General features: G+C 40.5%; 1 protein-coding gene across 1 annotated transcript in view; it reads right to left on the bottom strand.

Moving 5' to 3' along the window:
* Positions 1-25,537, bottom strand: part of ARHGEF38 (Rho guanine nucleotide exchange factor 38) — a 57,932-nt gene that overhangs the window by 4,991 nt on the left and 27,404 nt on the right. The window contains exons 5-13 of the mRNA XM_054029456.1: positions 24,338-24,355; positions 19,884-20,083; positions 19,226-19,359; positions 17,254-17,358; positions 16,720-16,842; positions 13,399-13,719; positions 11,367-11,507; positions 6,809-7,007; positions 6,386-6,642 (exon numbers count right to left, since the gene is read on the bottom strand). Coding sequence (XP_053885431.1) covers positions 6,386-6,642; positions 6,809-7,007; positions 11,367-11,507; positions 13,399-13,719; positions 16,720-16,842; positions 17,254-17,358; positions 19,226-19,359; positions 19,884-20,083; positions 24,338-24,355 — 1,498 coding nt within the window. The remainder of the gene's footprint in view (positions 1-6,385; positions 6,643-6,808; positions 7,008-11,366; positions 11,508-13,398; positions 13,720-16,719; positions 16,843-17,253; positions 17,359-19,225; positions 19,360-19,883; positions 20,084-24,337; positions 24,356-25,537) is intronic.

The following is a 25,537-nucleotide window of genomic DNA, read 5'->3' as shown; positions in this document are numbered from 1 at the left end:
TAGGAGATGTTAACCCAACGAAAATGGCAGAATGGATAAAACAAAGTGTTGGTGATGTACAAAAAGCTAAAAGAATGCAGAGTGGAGATCTATTGATAAAATGTACACATAAGGAGCAAGCTGAAAAACTTCTTTAAAATGTAACCTAAGGTAAAATGAAGGTTACTCATCAACTGGCTAAATTCCTGACTGAAGCAAGAGGGTGACGTATGGAGTGCCACTAGGATTGTCCGAGGATGATATAAAAAAGACAATAGGCAACGAAAGTATTTTGTTAAATGACTATTTAGTGGGAGAGGGAGAAAACCAGCCACTTACAGCTGTACACATAACACTTTGTCAGTCATAATAGGGCAGCTTGACCGAATGGTCAGAGCCAGGGGGCAGCATCAGGGTCAATTCAGAAGTCACACCATAGATCAAAGCCAGAGTCAGGAGCCAAGATGGTCAATGCTAGGGTCAGAATCAATAGCCATGCCAAGGATTAAGCCAGAATTGGAGTGAGAAGTGACACTAAGGGTCCAGTTGGAGTCACCCACTGGAATTAGGGTGAGGAACCAGCAGCAGGAACTTAGACTCAGGGGTCTGTTCAGCAGCAAACCCAGCAACTAGTTGCTCAGCCAGGGAGTGGAACAGGAGCAGGAAGCTTTATGCCTGGTGGTGTCCAAGCACAAGTCTGCTGCCAGTCACCTGACCCAGCTGAGTCAGTGGGTGTAGCCTTATCTGTAGTTCCCTCATCTGACTTGGTGGTGCAGCAGGTAAGGCTCTTGCATAGCAACCCTGCAGATAAGGGCGTGAGTCTTATACCACCTGGCATGCTTGATGGGAGGGATGATCCTGGCTAGGATCCAACTGTGGTATCTATTGTTCTATATTTCCTCTCCCCCACCTTGTGAAACGCTATGATGGTGGAGGAAACAGAACCTAGTTGCACAGTGCTGCATATAAAGGATATACAGTATCAGAATGAGCTAGGGAAATACAAACAATTAAAATTATTCGAAAAGTATCATATGTTGAGGCTACCAAAAGGTAGCCACTGCAGAAAATAGAAAAAGAAAAATATATTGGGCAGGGAGGAGAATATGAGAGGAATGGGAGATGATATATTGCTTGTAGATAAAGGGAAGTTTATAACATTCATTAAGAAGTAATTAACTGCACCTTGCAGACGTGGAGAAAAAATGAAAGGATTAAAATCATAGCAAAAGCAGCAGAAAAAGATCTAAAAATAGACAATCTCTTGATAGACCGCATTCACCCAATTTTAAATGAAGAAAATAATACAGCTTATTAAAGGTTTTAATGATCCTTAGCTGGAATCCTCATAGTTTAATAATGTATGGAGAGGAATTTAAGAAAGCCATCTTTGAAATGGGAAAAAAGGCTCATGTTATATGTGTGCAAGAAACATAGCTAATAAGTAAACTTGTGTTCAATCTACCAGGATATGATATACTCTAGAGGAATCAAGTGGCTACCAGAGGAAGGGGTGAGGGGTCTGTATATTCATAAAAGACTTAGCAATGTCAAAAGGGTGTGCAGAAACTAAGTTTTTAAAATAGTGCTACTGAGATTCCGATGCAGAACAAAAACATATATAGATTTTTGTTTATAATCCATGTAAAAATTAGTTATTTTAGAACTAGAAAAATTAGTTATTAATGTAAAAAACCCACTCACAATTTGTGGCAATTATAATAGTCATAATGAAATATGGAAAAGTAAGAAAACTATGATTAGAACAATTTATTGATATATATAACCTGCTGCTAATGAATGCAGGAGCACCTTCTAGATTTAATTCCGTGAACAGCTCCGTTTCTGTTTTGGATCCAGGAACTACAACAAATAACATAGCTAGTAAATGCAGCTGGGAATTTTATAAAGAAGACAAAATAGGAAGTTATCACTTCCCTATGCATATTGAGTACCAAGGTTGAGGAAATGTCAAACACACAAAAAGAGTTCCTAGCTGGAATTTTCAAAAAGTTGACTGGGACCTTTTCAAAATTAAATGCTATGAATATTTTTGCAGTAAGTATATAAGTAGCAACTTAGGAGAATTCTGTGATGATATAATAAAAAGAATTACAGCAGCAGCTGATCTGGCCATCTACAAAACATCAAATTGCCCCCAGTGTAGAAATCCGGTTCCCTGGTGGAATGAGGATTGCAAATTAGCAATCAAGGAAAAAAATAAGGCAAACAAGCAAGCAAAACACACAATTAATAGTAAAGACTTAATGAATTATAAAAGGTGTAAGGTTGTGGCACAAAGGATTATCAAAAAAACAATAAAAAAGAAAGTTGGAGAAAATTTCTGTGGGAAATCGACAAAGATTCAAATCTTTCAGAAATATAAGCAAACTCACAGAATGAATGGGATTCAAAGTAAAAGTAAATGTATAGCTGTTCTTATTGTAAACAATGAAACTGAGATCTCCAATTTAGGAAAAGCAGACATTTTAGCAAAAGAATTCCAAAAGGTCAGTATTGATCTGATCAAAACAATGAGTTTCATGAAAAAAGAGGTTTATTGAGGATAACTGTGAACTATTAAATGGCTGGAGAGAATATACTGATGATGCATAAAAAAATTAAGTATGCAGGAGCTTATTGTAGCCATTAGGAAAAGGAAAAATACAGCTCCAGGTAAAGATAATATACCGTAAGTAATGAAATGCTTCAGCACAGGTCAGAAGGGAGTCTAAAGATTCTATTGCAGTTAATATAAAGATGTATGGGGAAAGGAGTAATGCCAATAGACTAGAAACAAGCTTTGCTGAGACCAGTTAGTAAACCAGGCAAGGTACATATAAGACCAGATGCTTATAGGCCTATTGCTTTCACATCATGTGTGAGGAAAATAAGGGGGAAAATGATAAATATAAGATAGTGAAATGCTTGGAGAAAAATGAGGTTCAACGTGGTTTCAGGAAAGGAAAATTCACAGTTGAGACTAGAAACAGAGGTACAAAAAAAATATAAGGACTAAGAACTTTATGATAATCTGCCTGGACAGCGGAAAAGCAGATTACATGTTATGGAGGGAAGGAAAGGCCTCCTGTTGTAGCCAAAATTGAAATAAAAGGGAGAATGTGTGGTGGATAAGGGACTTTTTAAGTGATAGAACTATACACGTCAAAGTGGGAACAGCTTTATCAAAAATGGACAGGCTTACAAGTGGAACTCCACAAGGGAGAGTTATCAGCCCTACTTTGTGTTCCATTATGATAAATGACCTCCCGGAAAGTATGCAGATGGGAATAGGTATTTCCTTTTTCACAGACGACTGTGCTATATGGACTAAACATAAAAGACTTAGAGTAGCCGTGGAAAAGACAAATTAAGCACTCCAGAGAATTTCCAAGTGGGGAAATAATTGGGGATTTAAATTCTCACTTGCAAAAACCAAGAGAATACTTTTAACGAGGAAGAAAATTAGGAAAGAATGGTGAGAAAGTCAGTAGTTCAAAAGTTTAAGTTTCTTGGAGCAATGTTTGATAATAAATTAACTTGGAACAGTCACATAGATAATATCATACAAAAGTGTAAAGTAGGATGAACTTACTTTAAAATGTAGCTGGAAACAAATGAGGTACCAATAAGAATGTATTGACGATGTACAGAGCATTGATAAGAGATGTGCAATGGGCTGCAGCTGTAATTTTATCTGATTCCTTGTCAGTCACAATGACAATCAGAACAGGAACTTCAGAAAGTCAAAATGCCATAATAAATGAAATAATGTTCCTAACTACAGAAATAATGCAAGCAGATATCTCTATTACAATAGCCATGGGTGGCGGGTATAATAGGACAAACCCCCAGTTGCGGGGTTTGGCGTCAAAGTTTTTGTTTTATTATGCCCCATGAGGTTCTGGGCCGCCTGAGGAGGCCCATACCCCTCCTCAGCCACCCTGGAACCTGCATGGGGCATATCAAAAGCATCTTCTAACAGACGCTTTTTCCCTGCGTGGGTTGGGTCTGGGGAGGGGAGGGGAGGCACGGCTTTGGCCAGCCCAGGGCTCCTCTTGGCAGGGGAGTGGGGCACCTGGGGCTTCGGCCAGTCCGGGGCTCAGGACTGGGGGCGGGGGGGGGCTTAGGGCTGCGGCCAACCCGGGGCTCCTCCAGTCGAGGGGAGGGGGACACTCCAGGCTGCCCTGTGGCCAGATCAGGGCTTTTCCGGGCAGGAGGGAAGGAGGTCTTGGGGCTCTGGCCGTGGGCAGAAGGGGCGGAGCCGGGGGCTAGGCTCCCCAAAGGGGGGCTCCACCCACTGCCCATGACAATAGCACGGATTCCAGTACTTCCTGGCTCTTTGAGCTGTGGTCCATGTGTAGTATCTAGAAATGAGATGGCTGACAGAACAGCAAAACATGCTGTAAAAAATGAGGAGGTACATATTAAGATAACCTTAAATAGACAAGAATTCAAAAATGAAGGAGGTTGCAAAGGAGTGGTAAGAACTATGGATTAAGGAAACAAAAGGATGAAAGTTCTATGATGTATGCTAAAAAATCAAAGATAATACTATACTCCACAATCATGGTGGAAAAAATGAAGTAGTAATTTTTAAAGTGTTAACAGGTCATTGTGCCTTAAATGGTACGTTAAACTTATTAAAAAGACATAAAGACAGGCTGTGTAAAGTGTGCAAAACCAAAGAAACTGTTGATCATGTTCTCTGGCACTGTTGGCAACATTCTATGGAAAGAACGTTTCTTTATGAAAAATTGAGTCGGCTCGGAATCAAAGATTTTTTCCCTAAAGGGACTAGTGAGAATGTCAGGGAAATGGAATAGTGCAAAAAAGGCCTTGCTGTGTTTCCTTAGGGATACTAGAGAGAGAGAATAGATTAATATATATATATATATATAATGTGGTGAATAATGAAAGAAAAAAGTGGTGGCCATGGCCTCAGGTAATGAAGTTGCTGCACCAAAAACAACAAAGGAGACCGTAAAAAAGAAGGAAGCCAGGGTTGGAGGGCTGAGCTCCAGCCCAAAAGGCTGGGACTGGTGGCTTTGGGTAGTGCAGATTGGGAAAGAGGAAGAGCTATAGGTGTGGCAGAAGAACCATGGCTGAGTATGAATGTTTATGTTATTGTTATGGACTTTATTTTGGGAACTCCAAGGATTGCTTGCACATTTTCTGTTATTAAACTAGCCCTAGGTGTGGGGTGCTATGAGCCAAAACAGAGATTATGTGTAGTTCTTTTAAGGGGTGCACAAGTGGAGGGCTAACAGGAGCAAAATGCTTATAAGGCCACCTCTGGCCACAAGGGGGGCACATTGTCTGGCTTTAAGATTAAGCTAGATAAGTTTATGGAGGGAATGGTTTAATGGGATAACATGATTTTAGTCAAATGAACAGCTTGCCATCGCTGGTAAATAGTATCAATGGCCAATGAGGGTCTGGCTGGAGAATCTTGCCTACATGCTCGGGATTCTACTGATCGCCATATTTGGGGTTGGGAAGGAATTTTCCTCCAGGGTAGATTGGCAGAGGCCCTGGAGGTTTTTCACCTTCCTCCGCAGCATGGGGCAGGTGTCGCTAGCTGGAGGATTCTCTGCTACTTGAAGTCTCTAAACCACAGGATTTGGGGACTTCAACAGCAGAGTCAAGGGAAAGGGGTTGGGACGGCTTTGTGGCCTGCATCATGCGGGAGGTCAGACTAGATGATCATAATGGTCCCTTCTGACCTTAAAGTCTATGAGTCTATAGTACATCCCCAGAAAAACCATACTCAGCCCTTTAAGTCACTGCTGAAAAAGAACCAGACTAAATAAACAAGACTGAGCTAGGGTAGGTCCCACACATTTAAATCTAGCAGCTGCTAACTTGAGCACTTCAGTTCTCTCAATCACCAGATGTTCTATAAGGCACACATTGCAGCAACCTGCTCTAGATAAAGGCATAGGGTTCCTTATCAGAAAAGAATGGTCATGACCTTCTTAGTAAAATAGATGAAAACAGCACAAAGCAGAGCTAGCTGCCTTAGTAGGGATTACCCCAGCTCTCTTTGTAAGGGCGGGGAGGTGGCTTTACTGTCCAGGAGCAGCTAGAGCCATTGGGTCTGCATGGGGTGTTGCAGCTCCACCCTTCTTTCAATTCAAGGTTATGGCTAAATCCCACAATTTAACACATAAGCATTGATTACCTTTTCACACATTGTGTGGTTCATTAAAAACCCAACGAACATTACCTCAGAGGACCTGGAGGGTAAGAATGTTGTGTGAAATCCTATGGCATCCTAATAGATTAGAACAGTCCTTTTATAAACTAAGGTTTCCCCTTTAAATTGTAAGCAGTAGTGCACAACTTTTATATTTGGAATAGGAAAAACAGATATAGATAGATATGCTGCATATATTATGCTTACATGTTGATCATCCATGTCGTGATCAGTCTCTGTCCCATTAATTGTAGGTTTTTCACATAGGCTATTATTAGATGAGCTGCTGTCACTCCTCTTATGTCCTAGATTTCTTGCACTGCTATCATTGGTAGGCCGTGAAGAGACAAAAAGGCTGATATTATCGAAATCGTCATCACAGAAACTGGTTTCTGCTACATCCTTCTGCACCTTGGCTGGATTGTAGGGCTTCAGGAAGGAGGAATACACATACCCTTTATGAACTAGATATCAGATTAAAAAGAAAAGAAAAATTATTTCAAATATGTTTCAGTCACCTGTTTTTACAAACTGTTGATCTGATAGAGATAAACAGATGGGCCTAGACTGAAAAGAAAATCAAAAGCCAAAAGGAAAGCTGTTATTGGGATGTTTGTGCAAAGGACTTACTTCCTGTGTCAACACGCCACCTGCTTGTACTTCCAAAGGGATCCTTTTGCTCAACAACAGCCACCAGCTCACCTTCATATAAATCAATATCAAATTCCTGTGTGGCATTGCATTTGCGCTTAGCTTGATATAGTGATTCTGTGCTATATATAGACAGTAGCTTGGATCTCTGGCTCTCTGTCTGACGTGGAGATTCAGGCTAAAAACAGGGAAAAAAGAGACATTAATTGGAAGCAATGTATTTTAAGACTTCTGGATTAACAGCTGTGTACAAATGAAACTAATGCACACCAGTCTGATTGCAGCAATCTACATTTGAACAGGCAGAGCATGCACTTACGTGCCCATTGTCAGTTAGGAGTATAAATTTCCTAAACTGTGCTCTCAAACCTGTGAGTTTTGTGTGAACTGTAGGTGTGTGTTGTCACCTGTTGCACTAATGGCTGAAACTATAGTCACTGAAGGATAAAAAAAATGTACTGGACGTGAACTGTCAGGTATTTGGTTTATGCAGTGTTGTTGTAGCTGTGTTGGTCCCAGAATATTAGAGATAGTACCGTACCCATCTTATTTCTTTTATTGGACCAACTTCTGTAGGTGAGGTAGATAAACTTTGAGCTTACACAGAGCTGTTCTTCGGGTCTGGGAAATATACTCCAAGTGACACAGCTAAATACAAGGTGGAACAGATTGTATGAATAGTTAACATATATTTCAAGGGAACATTCAAGGTGAAGTGACCCATTAACACCTCTCCAAGTCATAGGAGGAAAAGAAAAAAAAGGTGGGTGGGGGGTTAAGTGGATTAGAGATTGTAAACCATAAATCTAAGGTCTTTATTCTGTCCATAATTTTTAGTATCTAGCAGATTTATTAATTTAAGCTCCCAAGCTCATCTTTCAAAGGTGTTGTGCGGGTTTCCTTTGAGACTGAAGACAGAGAGGTCAGATACAGAGTGATCACTGTGTGAAAAGTGTTCGCCTACTGTTTTTGTCTTTTATCATTTTTCTGTGTGAGTTCACTTAAGAGCATAGTGAAATGAGACAATCACTGTTCTCTCAAATGAACTCATACAGAAAAATTATTAAAAGACAAAAACCTGTGGGTGAACACTTTCACAAAGCGATCACAGACCTGAAGAACTCTGTAAGCTCAAACGCTTATCTTTCACCAACTGAAGTTGGTCCAAAAAGAGGTATCACCTAACTCACCTTGTCTCTCTGTATCAGTGCACTTACAATTCCCATGTAAAATGACTGAAAGTATTTTGAAGTAACCCAAAAACTGGCATAATGTACTGAGGTCATATAACATATTACAAGTCAGGAGCCAAATCAGGAGCCCTGGACTGTGATATTATATTAAATGACATTGCTATATAAAAGGCAACGTATTAATTATTATTATACTAAGTGGAGCTCCTGCAGTTCTGTACATTTCTAGACTACTCTGTGTGCTAGGTATGTCTGAATTCCATGGTAGATTTTTCCGCTCCTGCTCTAGCTATATAAAACCATTGAACCCACTCACAAAACTTCAACAAAATAAACGTTGCAAGATTAATGTATGTGTGAGAATATTTAACAAGTGAAACAACTATAACTTGCATGCTCAGTCTTAGGCTGGGTCTAGACTACAGAATTAGTTCCTGGGCATAAATGCTTTATGTTGACCTAACTATGTCAGTGTCGACACTACACTACAGCCTTGCTCCTGCTGATGTAAGTGCCCTACTACTCCAACATAATAACTCCACCTCCACAAGAGGCATAGGGCTAATGTCGGTGTAGTTAGGGTGACGCGTTCCTTACATTGGCTGTTGGCTGTCTTGTCATGTCTCAGCTGAAATTGACAAGAAAGCCGGCTCCCAGCTCCCCAGCTGGGCTGTTGCCAGGTCTCCCCTCCAAGTGGTGCTGCCATCCAGGCTACCCACTGGGAGCTGTGCTGCCCCCGGAGGTCCTGGTACTCTGGGCGTAGATCCTCCCACCGGAGAGGAGAATCCCCACATGGCTCCCCTCCCCCCACTCCCAGCTGGTAGTGAGAGTGTGAGAAGCCCCCAGGGACAGTGGGGCTCCCAGTAGGGAGCTGAAAGCCCTGGCTTTTGGCCCTCCATGTTGCCCCTCTTCAGTCGGTGGAAGTGCTCCCGGTGAGGACACACCCCACCGAAGAAGAAGGGTAGTGCGGACATCAGCCACCACAGTAACTACTGCGATGGCTGTAAGTTGACCTAACATAGGTTGATTTAAGATTTTGGTCATAGGCGCTGACTCCATGGGTGCTCCGGTGCTGGAGCACTCACAGTGAAAAAATGGAGGGTGCTGAGCACCCACCAGCAGCTCTCCATTAGCTCACCCAACATCCTCTAGTGCAGGGGTGGGCAAACTATGGCCTGGGGGCTGCATCTGGCCCTCAGACATTTTTATCTGGCCCTCGAGCTCCTGCCAGGGAGCGGGATCCTGGGCTTGCCCCGCTCCACGTGTGCCATGGCTCTGCGCGGCTCCCAAAAGCAGCATCATGTCCCCCCTCCAGCTCTTACACATAGAACAGACGGGGTTCTGCACATTGCTCCCGCCCCAAGCACTGCCCCCACAGCTCCCATTGGCTGGCAATCATGGCCAATGGGACCTGCAGGGGCGGCACCTGCGGACAGGACAGCATGTGGAGCCCTCTGGCTGCCCTAGGCGTAGAAGCTGGAGGGGGGACATGCTGCTGCTTCCGGCAGCTGCTTGAGGTAAGTGCCACCCGGAACCTGCACCCCTGATGCGCTCCAGGACCCCAAGCCCTTGCCCCAGCCCTGATCCCCCTCCTTCCCTCCGAACCCCTTTGTCCCATCCTCCTGCACCCCCAGCCAGAGCCCTTACCCCCCACACCCACACCCCAACCTCCTGCCCCAGCCCAGAACCTCCTCCCACACCCTGAATTCTTCATTTCTGGCCCCACCCAAGAGCCCCCACCCCTAGCCGGAGCCCTCAGCCCCTCCCACACCCCAACCTCCAATTTCGTGAGCATTTACCCCTGGCACATTGAGAAGTTGGAGCCTGTGATTATGGTGTAGATATACTCTTTGTGGCGTTGCACTCCATATGTTTTATGGAAATATGCTTATAAGTGTGAATATGATGTAACTGGAATATGCTTTATGCAAAAAGTCTCTTGTAAGGTATCATTACAAAGCTTATAATATACTGAGTGTGTTCATCCTATTTGTATGCATGTATCATTCTTGTATCTGACGCTAGAAATATAAAGTATAACTCTAAGGTCCTATTGTAACTATGCAAAGTGTGGGCCATTAATGGTGGTTTAGAATCTTGATGGCTCCCATTGACTAGGACAATTGGTTGTAGGTGGTTTATTTACCTGCAAGCCTTCCTGTGGACATGTGGGTCAGCCCATGGGTAATGAAGAATGAGGTCTTACAGTGACATGTGACCATGTCACATGATACTGGAATCCATCTTAAAACTGGTGCTTTTCCATTTAGAAGTAGGGGTGGGGACCCAGAGAGACAAAAGATTCCTGCCTTGTGCCAAAGCTATAAAAGGGGGTGGAACAGAACAAAGGGGGCTGCCAGTCATGAGAAAACCCGTAGTTACCACCTGAGCTGGAACTAACAAGGACTGTACCGGGGAAAGGATTGGGCCAGATTAGGAAGGAGTCTAGTCTGTGAAAGAAACTTATTGGAACATCTCTGAGGGTGAGATTTTACCTGTAAACAGTTTCTTAATGTATTAGGCTTAGACTTGCATGTTTTTGCTTTATTTTGCTTAGTGACTTACTTTGTTCTGTCTGTTATTACTTGAAACCACTTAAACCCTACCTTTTGTACTTAATAAAATCACTTTTGTTTATTAGTAAACCCAGAGTAAGTGATTAATACCTGGAGGAGCAAACAGCTGTGCATATCTCTCTATCAGAGAGGCGGACAGTTTATGAGTTTACTCTGTATAAGCTTTATACAGAGTAAAACAGATTTATTTGGGGTTTGGATCCCATTGGGAACTGGGTGTCTGGGTGCTGGCAATAGGTGACCTGCTGAGCAGTTTTTTGTCTCAGCTTTGGGGGCGTGGACCAGACCTGGGTCTGTGTTGCAGCAGGGTAGCATGTCTGGCTCAGGTTCTGGAGTCCCAAGCTGTCAGGGAAAACGGGTTCAGAGGTAATTTCAGATTATCCAGTGACAGTTCACTCTGTGACTGAACCCGTCACACCCTTAGGGTTAGCTCATAGCTTGATACATAGCTAAGAGCTATGGGATGATCAGGAAAAGTCTCAAGGTGATTACGTGACAAAAAGCAAAGGTAACGAAAAGACAATTGAAAATCACCAAAGAGTAACTGGTCACTGTAGCACTCTCATCCCAGGAATTGAGGTTTAAGCTCAGGCCCCAAAAGCCAGGGAGCAAGCTTGGATCCCCATTTAGGAGGTCAGACTAGATCATCTGGTGGTCCCTTCTGGCCCTAAACTCTGTGTGGCAAATCAATGCCCAGGCCCCAGGAGAATCAAAATATGATGCATTTGACACATGTTAAATTTTCACTGACAGAGGCATGATACTCACCTGAATAGGAGCAGGTTTCTTCTTTTCAAAGCTCAGTTTTCTCTCAATAAATGTTGCACTGCTGTTTTCTTTTACAAAATTTAGATTGTGAAACCCTTCCAACACCTGATTTTGTACTTCACAGATATTTGAAGAAGACAGCTGCAAATAGGAAGATTAGATCTCATGTACATTACATAGGATAGGGAGGTAAGGAACAGTAGCTCTAATCTAGTGGATCAAGCACTAGGACTCATGAAATCTGAGTTGTTGTTATTATGGTTTCTGGTATTGCCCACAAGGAGCTAGGCATCAGGCAGATATAAAAGAAGGCATGATCTTAACATCATTGCTGTTTAGGGCTTGTCTATACACAGAAGTGCTATCAGTTTACTTTCAATCAGTTTAAAAACCAGTATCTATTTAACTCGATACGATTTAAACTCGTCATGTCAGTTTAACTTGCCCCTGTGGTGTTGGATCTGTGAGTTTGGCTCAGGCCCATCCCTAATTTGAAACATGATGTAAACAGGAGAACTTAAAAGTGACACTGGGAAAATCCCCACTGAAAACAATGCCTGGTATACACAGCTTTCCCAAAAACATAAAGCCCTCTTTAATAATATAGGGCTTGTCTACAGGAGGAAGTTGCTCAAGGATAGCTTAAAGTGTGAATTTATACTGATGTATTTAACCTGGTGTGGAAGGCTTATTTTGGTTTAATTAAATCTGTTTTCTAATTGATTTAAGCTAAATGGAATAAACCACTCTTCTAATGAAATAAGTGTGTCCACACTGTCTTTTGCACTGGTTTGTTATATCAATGTAAAAGTTAATTCAAGTTATACTGTGAAAATTCCTCATGTAGAAAATTCCTCACTTTCCCCTTAAACTGCAAAGCTCTGTGTTGAACCCTTGCATGGATTCTCACTTCTAACTTGACAGGGGCTGGGAAATAGCCTGATCCTCCCCTGGAGGGAGTGCAGTGCAGCACCCAAAGGTAACCTCTATGGCTTACTAAGGAGTGGTGTGGAAACTTGTCCAGATATCAGCCAGGAGAACATGGCTTCTTCAGAGTGTAGGGGGTTGGAACTGTGGGGACACCCTTCGGACTCTCTTAGGCCTGGTCTACACTGGGGGGGATCGATCTAAATTATGCAATGTCAGCTATGTGAATAACGTAGCTGAAGTCCACATACTTAGATTGACTTAATGTGGTGTCTTCACCACGGTGAGTCGACTGCTGCCGCTCCCCCGTCAACTCCGCCTGCGCCTCTCGCCGAGCTGGAGTACAAGAGTCGACGGGAGAGCGCTCGGGGATTGATTTATCGTGTCTAGACTAGAGGCAATAAATCGATCCCTGCTGGATCGATCACTGCCTGCTAATCCGGCCGGTAGTGAAGACATACCCTGAGTCAAGGAGATGACTTATTTCCTCTGGGGGGGGAAATACAACAAAACTCTAGCATTGTTTGATATTCACCCTAACTCAGTCATTATATTTAGATGGAGTGTTGGCTCCATATCTTAGAGTTATGATTAATGCTGTGTGTGAATAGGATGTTATGCAAACCAATACACTTCCATGCAGCTCAGGCGGGCACTGTGTAAATACACCTCAAAATATTTAAAATGTTGATATTGTAACCAAACCAGAAAGCTGTTCCTTACTCTGAAGGAGGTGTCTGCAGTAGGCTTTTGTGACAACAGCATTGTCCTACCATTGCTAACACGCCACGGCTCCACCAGTATTAGTGGTGGGAGCACATGTGTAGAAGGGATTCCAGTGGCTGCTGGCATTCTTCCTAGTGGGTTATCTAACATTGCTCAGGGCAGCGGTAAATAATACAGGGGTTAAAATGCTAGCAACTGCTGACTCCTACCATTGCTACTACTGGAGGAACAGCAACAACAAAAAAGCTCAAAGCAGACATGGGTGAAGGACATGAAATGTGAAAAAAATATCCACTGTGATCACCAGAACAGACAGTGGGTTTTTAAGTACCTCTGGCCAAATACCATACATACACGTGCACACAGATAGTCTGCTCACCGGAACAGGCACCACAATGGTCGAATAGGACTGAAATGCTGAGGACATCATGTCCCTGAGGAGAGTGCTGAAGCAATGCAGACAGTTCATCACAATCTTCTTAGCTGTCCTGTTGAACACCTGAAGTTCCTCCACGAGCTGTGCATTGAGAGCCTCATAGTCCTTCTTTGCCAGATTCAGTTCATCTCCTGCTGACCTTTCAAGGTAGCCATTGTAATCCAGCAACTTGTCATAACGCTTCTGGATAAGCTTCTGGGGGCCTGGAAACAAGGTTTGTAGAGCTGAGAGTGGAGTCAAAACCAGCTTTTCCAATTGATCCACCTGGGAAAGGGAAAACAAAGCAAAAAATCAGTCCAACAAATAATACTTCATTCTCCCATTTGTAGCACTTACAATTATGTTCTAAAGTTAAAAACAAAGCAAAAATAATAATACTGCATTCACCCATTTGTAGCACTCACATTGCTTTCCGACAGTAACTAATTAAGCCCGACAGCACCTCCAGACAGCCTAGTAACAATTCTAACTGCACAGGGCTTTATTATTATCCTTATGGGGAAACTGAGGCACAGACAAATTAAATGGGCACACAAAGGATGAGTGTTAGAACTGGGATCAGAAAGCAGGAATTCCTGCCTCCAGGCCCCTGTGCTAGCCACAGTATAAATATTGTGAAGCTTCACTGGGACCGGGACCTTTAAACTGGGAAGGACCATCCGAGGCATGAGGCAGTGCAATCTCAATTAAATGGCAGTCTTTCCCACTGAATAAAATAAAGGAACAACCACTTTGCTGAGGATAGGTCTAATATCCTGATGATGCAGTATAAATGCCTACACAGACAGATAGAAAGATTTGAGTTGATTAAAATGTGGTATGCTTTCTTGTAAGGTTTCCTTTAGTTTACTGAAAGTGAGTCATAAATTCACAGTACTGGTGGCTAAATAAAATATATATATGTTTTTTAAAAACCATGCCTATGGGTATCTGGATTGCTCAAGAGATTAATATCAGGCTTAAAGATTGTTTCACCTATAGGTCATTGGTTCACATCCAACACAGACTGCTAGTGACTGATACTCATTACCATCTAGATTCTAAAGGCTGCTGGATAGTTTTGTGAAATTAATTGCTAGACTCAGTCCACTAACAAGAAGGAAGGCTCCTGCATAACAAAAACCATTGCTGCAAAAGGCTGTATGTCCATCATGTCCAGGAGTGGTCCCTCAAGGTGAGGACTGATGTACAGTGGTAGTTTCACATTGGTACTGCCTTTGATATTTAATTGTTCTGTGGAGAAAGCTTTCCATTTTCATGTGAAAAGCTGGCACCTATGACAAATACTTAGGTAAACAATTTTTCAGCACCTTAATCAGTTGTTTATTGGAACTGTTGGTTCTGGAGCACAGGAAAGGAGAGGCTATTCTTGATTTGTCCCTAACTAAGAGGGCTAGGGAGATGATTCAGTATTGACAAATGCAAGGTAATGCACCTGGAAAGAAATAATTTAAATTATTCATCTCCATAGCTGGGTTCTCAACTATAAGTACTCAAGAAAAAAACATGAAACAGCACAATAAAAATCTGTGCTCCTGGTGAAATGGTGGTCAAAAGTGCAAACAAAATGTTAGGATGTATAACGAATTGGATTGAAAATATTGTAATTCCAACATATAAGTCAGTGATATGCCCTTGCTTGGTTTACTGCATTCAGTTCTGGTCAGACTACCTCAAAAATAGATATAACAGTAATAGAAGTGGTTCAGAGACAGGCAAGAAAAATGATTACAGGCATAGAAAAACTTCCATATAAGGAGACATTGAAAAGGCTAGGACTGTTTAGTTCTCAAAGGAGATAAATAAAAGGGAACATGATTCAGGTATACAAAATAATGAATGGGATAAAGAAGGTAAATCAGGCACTTCTATTTACCTACTGTCACAATACAAAAGCACAGGGCTATTTAAACTGAAAGGCAGCAGTTTCAAACTCATAAAAGGAAATACCCTTTTACCTAATGCATAATTAATCCTTAGAACTTATTGCTCTAGATATCCTTGTTGCCAAACTCCTACTAGGATTAAATGAAGGAAAATATATCTGTATGGATATTGTAAACATTTACAGTTATAGTAGATAAGATAAAAAATTTTTTGAAGGGATATAAACGTTCATGCGTCAGGTCATGAGCCCAACTTCTAACCTACTGAGGTTAAGCAGAAACTTCCCCTATGCACAGGTTATGCCATAATTGTCCACTAAGGCGATTCCTGTGCCTTCTTCTGAAACATCTCATACCCGCCACTACTGCAAAACCTACTGCACTCAGTGGACCATTGTGATAAGCCAGAATGGCGATTCCTGTGTTCCTTTCTTCACTATATTCATTTTATTTATTTTTTAAAATATACTTTTAAATGATGCAATTATTTTAAATGGTGGAATTAGAAAGGAAGTAGAATTGCAGTTACAGACCCCATTTTGGTGGTTTGGTTTTGGAATGGAACAGCTTATCTTTTAGTAAAAAAATATAACTAGTAGTCCTTTCTTTGGTTGGGATTGAGTGATTTGTCACTGAGAGTATTTGCTGTTAGTACAGGGACTCCATTTTGAGTTAGGTGGAGGGAAACTGGTGGGCTGGAGTTTAGGAGGTGTAAGAGTAAGGAGATATAAAATTTGCCCCTTGCTTGAAAATGTTAGTTTAGCTTGAAAGCCTGGTTCAGGCAGACGTTTTCCCTACCTTGAAAGATGTACTCCAGCCTGAAGCTTAGCTTGTACTGCCAATCCCAGGAGTTCAAAAATCACAAGTCAGACCCCAAAAGTCATGAGAGTTAAAAATTATATATATTGGGTTCTTTTTTATTTGCCTTTAAACGTTAGAGCTCATGTTTTCAATCTTTTTCTCTGCAACCACCAGGGATAGAAAAGAAAAGAAAAGAAAAGAAAAGAAACGAAAAGAAAAGAAAAGAAAAGAAAAGAAAAGAAAAGAAAAGCTGCAATTCCCACATATTCATATGATTCCAGGAGCTGGGGCTTTAAGTAAACACCAGATATCATAAGACTAATGATAAAATTGTGTGAGTTGGCAACACTGCTAGTTTAAGCAGAGGCCTGATCCAGCTTACATTGTACTTAAACTGACACGAATTTTTGTAACGTATCTTATTTCCTACAGAAACTTAAGTGAAAAGTTATATTTTTCTCAGTATTTTTAATGGAGACCTACTTTTTTCTGCTCTTTTCCCTTCATATTTGTATGTATGACCCACAGCTCATACATGCTGATAGCTGTGTGATATTGGCATGTTTCATGAACTTACAAAGCCTTCACAGGGGTTTCCAATGCTATTCAGCATTTTTGAACAGCCATTGTCTTCATCATCTTTGTGGTGTAAAATACCTTGTAGTTCAGTTATAATCTGTGCAGCTAGAAGCATGGAATCCTAGAAAGGAATAAGGTGGGAAAATTAAAATAGATTGATAATTTGCTGTAATACAGTATACTTGTTCATGCAAACCCTGCAATAATATTCATCTCTTTGGTTATCTATTCCATCCCTTACCAGTGCAAGATTGTATCCTATGATATATTATCCCGTGTTTTATTGTACATTTCTCAAGGAACAGGGTTATCTCCATTCAATTTAGCAGATTATTCCACACCATTAGGGCTTACTCAGAAAATATGAAATTCACCTTTGTTCATTTCTGCTGCATTTTGGGTTGTATGCATATTTACAGGGCCATTTAGGATTTGGTATTATATGACACTGTGAAAAGTGTGTGTTAAACTGTTCACATATATGTTTTATGTGTGCATAGCTCATAGAGGTGTGGGTGTGTGATATACCCACCTGTAGATGTTGTAGGGAGAATGAAATATTCTTCATGCAAAATTTCACAGTCTTTTCTAAACTTCTAAATAGCTTTTCCTCCTTATTAAAGGTCTGGTCTTTTACCTGAAATAGATGTTTACATGATGGTTAGGGCAGCAGTGAACTAATGAAAGGAATGGCCAGAGGTCTGCTAGAAAAATCTAAAGAAAAGCCCATGAATTCCTCTCTGTGAAGCTGGATTACTGTACTGAAGTAACTCTTCCAAACCCACCTACAATTATCAGGTCTAAAGAGAGGAAAAAACAAGGATACTGGAATGTGTCTGATAAAGAGTTTGAGTTTTGCAGAGCATTAAGGTAGCATGAAGTTATTTAATTGTAGGCACATCTATGTTTATCAATGAACCCCTCCTTTTTTATGTTTACACAATTTGTGCAAGAAATAATAGGTAACAACGTAAGTCTTTTCACATCATAGCAGTGCTTCCTCCAGTGCTCCCTAATGCAGATGTGGGCAACTACTGCCTGTGCAGAAATTTTGTTGCTATTATTTCTGTAGCACTGTGCGGCCCTGTACATGTTACAGTCCCATTATCTCTAAAGGGGTTGTTTTACTTCTTTATGGTATATAAAGAAAGCCTAAATTTTATTTTTTTTAATTCTTCCTTTCTGCTTGCTTTTTACCTTAGAAATATGAGAAATGTCAAGTCTAGTCTTCACTGCTTTCACTGTCAGAGTCACTGAAAGACTCAGAGATGTGCGTCATGAGCTTTCTCAGCTTCCAATTATAGGAGAGGGAATGCTGAATCTTTAACAAAGGCATCTTTTTTCCAAAGTGATTCTCAAGTTTTTAGAATTCAAAAAGTGTTAACAAAAACAAATAGTAAATAGGTCTAACAGACTGAATAAAAATCATTTCCCCTCTCAGTCAGATGCCACTGTATCTCAGATATCATAATCCTATTAATCCCCCAGTCTGCCATGGAGCCTTCTAGGAAAAACAGAAGTAAATCTGAATTTCTAATGTTAAAAAAAAAATTGAGAATGGGGAGGTGCAGGGAGTGGGGAGGGAGAAACGACTCCTCAAAAAGAAACAGAAAAAAAGCACAAGGCTGCAGGTAACCTTTCAAAGGTCAAATGTTCTTAGATAAGCAATCATAGTAAAGTATACAGGATAAAATGTTCAAAAGCAACTCACGCATTTAGGAGGTTAAGTCCCATTGACTTTCATTGAGACACAATGTCTGAAGCACCTAAGATACATTTGAAAATGGGGCTTAAGTGAAAAATTAAAACACTTCTTTATATTTTCATTGCCCTAATTAAATTATTTCTTGGGATAACATTTTCAAAGGCAAATAAGTCACTTAGGAGCCTAAGTCTCAGTGAAAGTCAATGGGACTTAGCCTCCCAAATGGCTTAGGTGCTTTTGAAATTTTTTTCCCAATAAACCAAAAATTATTTAATTAGGGCAATGGAACAATAAAGTAGTGTTTTAATTATTTGCATTCAACACACTGCAGCAGATTTATTTTAAAAAATGTGTAGTCATCTAATCATTTTGACAGTCAAAGGTTCTTATGCATGTAGGGGAAAACACATTGCCCATACTAATCAGCATATAAGTCTTGTTTGATGATCCTAGTGTACTAGGATCTGAATGATGCTGAATAAAATGCACAGAAAATGCCCTCTGTAGCTATCCTGCACCTACAATATCTTCTACCAACCCATCTATTGAGCGTTGACTTGCATATTCATTTTGTTGAGAATTGCTGACCAGTACCTCTTTGCTGCAGGTCAGAGATTTGTAGAAAAGGCTAGATCCAAAAGAAAAGATGGAGGACACATTGAAAGGTTTTCCTTTCAATCTAGGGTCATAATATCTTTTCATCTTTGATGCGACATACGGAAAATGACATGATAAATACCGTAAAACAAGTAACATTATGAAGTCCTCAATGCAAATTTGCAAATGGCTGACTAAGTACCTGAGGCTCTCCCCCTGTCAGAATTTTCAGATGGCTAGTAACCCTCTTGGATTTCTTGCTAATGGAGTGAATATTCAGTCTGGAAAACTTCTCTTTAAGAGATTCTTCTTCATCATTCTTCTTATACTTCAACACTGTAGACAGAGAATTTCACAACATTAATAATCTGTATTCATAGGGCTCTAACACAGCTCTGCACTCTAATATAAGACCATTTGAGACAAGAGACTTTGATATCCCTTGCTGTAATCGTGTGTGAAAATGCTGGAAAGAGGTAGTAAAGTTAAGGCTTAAATATGGCAGGTCTTTAAATTTTTTTTTTATTTATTAATTATTATTAATGTTTGCAGGAGCATCACTGACATTAGTATAATGTATTATATGCAATACTGAACTATCTTCATTTTCACATTTTTGAAATTTACATCCCTAGTGATCCAACCTGGATGTTTGTTTCTAAATTTGAGACTACAATGCAGTCTATACACCAGTTATGTATCTCAAAACCCAGCAGGTTTTGTAGCCCAGATAAAGCCAGAAAACAATATCCTTGGTAACATAATTGGAGCTGAAACCATCTCCCATAATCACCAGCCAAAAGCTACAATGTATGAATACAATTAATAGGAGAAAGGAATATACCATCTCTGTTCCCTACCTAAGTCTTTCCTTCTTTTAAGTTCATTGATGTTCACATTAATGTCTTTCACAGCAGCAAAGGCATCTTGCAGTGCCTTGTGGTCAGGGTGGGAAGCAGGAGTCGAATTCAAGAGCTCGCACAGTAACAAAGGGTATTTCATCACACGCTGTATTGGTTTGATCATCAGGGATCCCATGTCCATTAAATTTGGTTTTCCTCTATTATTTATACAAACAAACAGAACTGTCATGTAAAATGGCAACCCCCTGAAGAAAAAAATGCATTAGTCCTATCTAGTCAGTGAAGTTATTACCTTTTAAAATCTACAGTTGAGTTTTTAATTACTGAAGATGTCAAAACTGGGGCCTTGTTTTGCTACTCTGAAACCTGTCGTTTTGCATTCAGTTACACAGGTGCAATTCCCATTTAAATGGAACAGTTAGGAAACACATTTAGTGAGGAGTCTGGGTTGGGGTAAATTGAAAACTTTTTCTGGCTCCCTCAGTATGAAAGTTACACCAGCTTAGACTTTCTTAGACTCACATCTACTTACTTACATATAATTTCTACATGACCTCTGAATTTGGCCCACTGAGGCTAAAGGAGTCTGTATGGCACACTTTACACACCTAGCCTGGGAGAGAGGGATGCAGTAGGAAAAATAACTAACAAAAAGAATGTATTAAAGTATGCATTTACATACATACTCATTTAGGCACCTCAGTGTGAAAGTGACATCAGCTCAAAGTTCCTTATTTACACCCACTAACTGTTGTGTACCTTACACCATTGAGCTTGCCTCTGTAACCACAGTCCTTTGTTATGCTTTCTGCTGCAGAAGTGACAGGGTCGATACTAGTAGCTTTGGTTGCTGATTGGTGGATTACAGCTAGCGATGGACAAATTTGAAAAGGATTCAAAATTTGGTCTGGATTCTCCAGTTTGGATGTTTACCCCAAGCTTATCCAAGCCATCTGGAGCTCTTGACCCCACTCCTATCATGCTGTGACTCCCTCCTTTCCCACACAATCCATCCCCACCAAGTGGCAAACATTCTAAAGCCCTGCTCCCACCTCTTTTTGCAGGTTCTTTTATGGAAAGGTATTGTGGTAATTTGCTTCCTCTGCAGCACGTGGGTAAAAAGGGCCTGTTTGCCTCTTCACTCATGACAGTGACAGTGTTTCCAGAGAGAAAGAGAAGGAAAGAAATTTCTGGACACACTGGGAAACTCTGCTACAACCCCATGTTGGTAGCAATCACGTATAAACTGCTGGGGACCTTCTTGTAGGTCTGCACTTTAAAGAAAGAAGGGAGCTATTGATAATAGTGTGAAGAAGACAGGAGCCCTGACTGTAATGCAGCTTTTCATGACAGAAACACAGAGCAGTGCTTCCATTACATCCTAAAGAAAGAATTTCTGGAAGGAAAAAAGTTCTGAGATTAACTATGTGAGATTTAATGAGAGGTGAGCCAGAATGTCTGAGCATGGGGAGGGACCGGGTTAATGGAAAATAAAAGGAACATAGAGGGAATACCCACTGAATATTGCAAACTGTCAACTTTTGTTGTGTTCAGCCATAAACCCAGCTGATGAGAAAGAAAGAAAGAAAGAAAGAAAGAAAGAAAGAAAGAAAGAAAGAAAGAAAGAAAGAACGAACTTTGGCTTCCACTTATAAAAATATACTGGAGCACTGTTGACTAATTAAGTCATGATTTGGATGCTTTGGAGAAGAGGCATCTGCATATTTAAGCCATCTCTCATGCACAGGCACTCAGTATAAAAAGTCCTGCATGAAAAAAGGAGTTTTAACAGTAAATGCTCTTTAAAGCCTCTTGATGTCCCCAAACCTTTTCATCGTTTCTCTTTTCTCTTCCTCCTCCCCATCTATCCTGCATCAAATATAAAGCTGTTTTCCCTTCTTTTAGCTTCTGGCAGCAGGAATAAAAATAATCTTAAATTGTTATTGTTTTCCCTGAAAAGCCCCATGAATGCAAATCTTTTAAAAGCTGCCTCATGAATCGAAATCTTCAAGTGTCTTCTCTCCATACAGTTGCACTTTGGACAGCCACCCAAGTGATAAACAGCCCTCTGTTCACATATCTGCATGACACAGCCTAGCAATATGGTTTGAAAGATAGTAGGTTTGTTGCGAGATGATGACTCCCTGCGGCACAAAATGCCACGAAGTTCAACTCATCTAATTCTACTCAGTAAGATTATTTTACGATAACCACTCTCCCTAGATTAGTCCTGTTTCTAATACACCCCTTTAGAATACACTGCAGCCAATCAGAACACTGCATTGCCACACAATTTAAACAGATGTGTAACGACTTGTGACATCTTTTGTGCAGAAAATTAAGCTAATAATTCATTTGTAATGCCACTGTAGCCACCCAGTCTTATCCTGAATGTAGCAAGTAGTTTAGTGCCATAAGTAGCTGCAGTAATCTCATTGCAAATCATTGCTGTTGCTTTGCAGTCATGTAAACACAGCTGGTTTAACTGCATCGGGTTCCACTGCACACCCCTCTGCACTGCATGCAACAAAATAAAGTCATAGATGGGTGGGGCTATGGATACGTGCGTCTAAATAGTCATGGTGGCAAACTAGGAAAAAATATACTATTCAATGTTAAGTCTGGCATGCTCTCTTTATGAAATATATAATTCCATTGTGGAACACACTAGCAGAAAACGTGTTAAGGTGGAGTTGGGGTCACATTAAGTTATTGCTGTGTGTGTTTGTCATAACTTGTAATGTTACTTAAACATTATTTTTGTGTGTGCAAATTCACTGTTTCACAAAATCTACAGGGCAAATAAATCATTATGACCCATATTCTGCTGTCACTTACACCTATGCAACATCAGTGAACTCAATGAGGTTGCACAGGTATAAATAAGCACAGAATTCGGTTAGATTTGATTGTCCAGCTGGAGTAACCCATCCAACTGATGGCTAAGTGTAGTATGCTTTGACACTGAAGACGATGTTTTCCCGTTTATACTACAGTGAAAAGCAATCTGTAGACTCACAGTTCCAATGACCTCAGAGATGCTTGGGGTAAACACCAGTGTACTTTCTAAATCAGGATAAACCAGTTGTGTAGAGCAGGAATGGAAGAAGAAGCAATGGATCCCATTGAAGCAATCCTTTTTACAAGCTCACAGATTTTAAGGCCAGAAGGGACCATCATGATCATCTAGTGTGACCTCCTGCACATTGCAGGCCACAGAACCTCCTTCAAATTGCTACAAGGTAAGGGCTCAGTGGTGGTTTTTAACCACAATCCTGAGGAAGGGGTGGCATGACACTGCAACACCTCAGGAGAAGGTATTTGCAGTGCATAGACTACAATATTCCTTAGCATTCCTGAGTACATGGACTGTGATTATGTCTGGTCCTCGCTCAGGAGAATGGCTCCTTGCACCTGTCACAATCACAACCACACAAGGACCAGGCACAATTTGGCATCTAAGAGGTAATTGCTTATGAATCCTTGATCGATTTAAACTCAGTGAGAAACTCACAATTTAGTGTTTCTACTGGACATTCTTTGAGGGATAAAAGTGCATGTTAATTTCTGATAGTGCAGTGCAAGTCAGTATGGCCAGTTCACGCTATAAACACAAACACTCACACTTGCAACTATTTGCTTTTTTTTTTCCCCCATGACTGTAGCCTTAACTTAGAATTTCCTGGCTTTCAAGTGTTCCTTCCCCACCCCCATAAGGTATTTAGCAGAGTAATTTTAGGAGAGCAATATAACCTTACCTCTTCTCTATCAGAATTAATATTTTTGCCTAGGATTGTAATTTTTTTTTTCAGTTCAAGCACTTTCTTCTCTCACTCCTCTCCCAAGATATCTTCAGATTTGTTCCATTTTGATGGCCCTGGGCTTGTGGGTCTCCCAAAACTACAGTCTAGGAATGTATCCTTCTTTATTGCCTTATTTAAGGCAGGAGAGACAGTCATTAGCTCGGAAAGAATTTTATTCTGAGAAGAGTCTAGAGAGGTTTTGAATCCAGAGCTCAAATCTCTGTCACTGGACCTTGCTGTGCTAGTCTAGGATTTCAAAGGACAGCACTGTTGTTGTTTTTTTTGAGAAGCATGCTTTAGAATCACAGAAATACATCTGTTCTGAAGGGAGGCGATAAAATAAAGGGCGCTGGAAGGACTGGGAACCAGATTAAGTAGCTTCATAAACCAGTTTTGAAAGATACTGCAAAGCAGGTGCAATAGTAATTAGAAAACCAGATAGATTAGGAAAAATTAAAAGTCAAAGACTTTATCACGAATGTCTAGGAGAAATCTAATTTCTGTTGCTGCACAGGATTACCTGGTTTACTAAAATGATGCTCTTGTTCTGAACATTTCCATACATGCAATTTTAAACATTTTTAACATCTGGAGATAATTTAGATTTTTTTTCTAAAAAAACAACAAAAAAGTTGGCATGATACTTACTCTTCCTCATATATCTTTCTGCAAAAGGAGAAAAACAAAACAAGTGTTAGCTTCCTCCTAAGAAAAAAGCAGCCAGTGGGTACCAGTGAATCTGGCCCCACATCTTCTTGAAAATACAGCCCTTAATGTGTAAGGACTTTAATAAATCAGGCTTTGTTGATAAAACTCAACCATCTCATAGATAGTTTATATGAGGGAGTTGAGGGTACTGTGCTAGCAGTAATTAATGTTTAAGTCCTAGCTACAAAATCACTAATCAATAAAAGGAAGTGTGTAAATTCTTGGGCTATATATATGTCCACTCTATTCTCTTTAAATAGAAATACAATTGTAAAGAATGAAAGATGGACGGTGTATTTCAGTCTTTTAGAATATAAGTTCCCTTGTATTTTTATTGGGATTCCTTTTTTTTTCCCCAATGAAAATATTTACTTCCTGAAAGACTCTTTCTGTAGATTAACTCTCAAAATCAACAGATGTGTAAATACTATGAATTTATACACCAAAAATATGCAGGGATGTGTGCTAATGTTTTGGAAACAAACACACATAGATACATTAACATGGGATATTTTATTAAAGGTATGATTTAACATACAGAAGAAGTTTGGCCATTGGACAGGATGGTATGTTTAGTGAAACAACACATTAGAATCAGAAATTCAGCATCTCTTCATACCTGACTTCTCTGTTGCCCAGTGCCGAGCAATATTCTCTTCCAAAATCATCACCCATTGCCAACTGGCTGCCCAGCACAAAGCCCCCTCAACTACAGCTGACTAACTGAGCATCAGGAAGCTGATATAGTAGTGCTGTAGTGTTCCTGCAGTGATAGCTTTGGGAGAGCTCTCTTTGGTAACCAAGATGCTTCTGGCTAAAAGTAAAGCAGGTGATCACCAGCAACATTTAATGTATACAAAATGAATTCCATAGGCTAAGCTAATGCACAATATCACTACTGGATTATAAGATTCTACAGAATTTACTAATGCTGTTATCTCCAAGGTATCACCTACAATTTGGATGGAATTTCTGGCATGTTGAAACTCCTCAGCAATCAGCATGCGGTGTAAGAGACTGGACAAGGATAATTAAATACAGTGTGCCAGCACAGGTGTGCAGAGCACAAACCTCACGACAGTCCTAATATGGAAGTATTTTAATACTGTAGGATATAGCTCAGCTGAGAAGCAGCAGCTC

The sequence above is a fragment of the Malaclemys terrapin genome, chromosome 5 (assembly GCF_027887155.1).
Source record: "Malaclemys terrapin pileata isolate rMalTer1 chromosome 5, rMalTer1.hap1, whole genome shotgun sequence".
Lineage (NCBI taxonomy): Eukaryota > Metazoa > Chordata > Testudines > Emydidae > Malaclemys > Malaclemys terrapin.
This window is presented reverse-complemented; position numbering and strand designations above follow the sequence as displayed.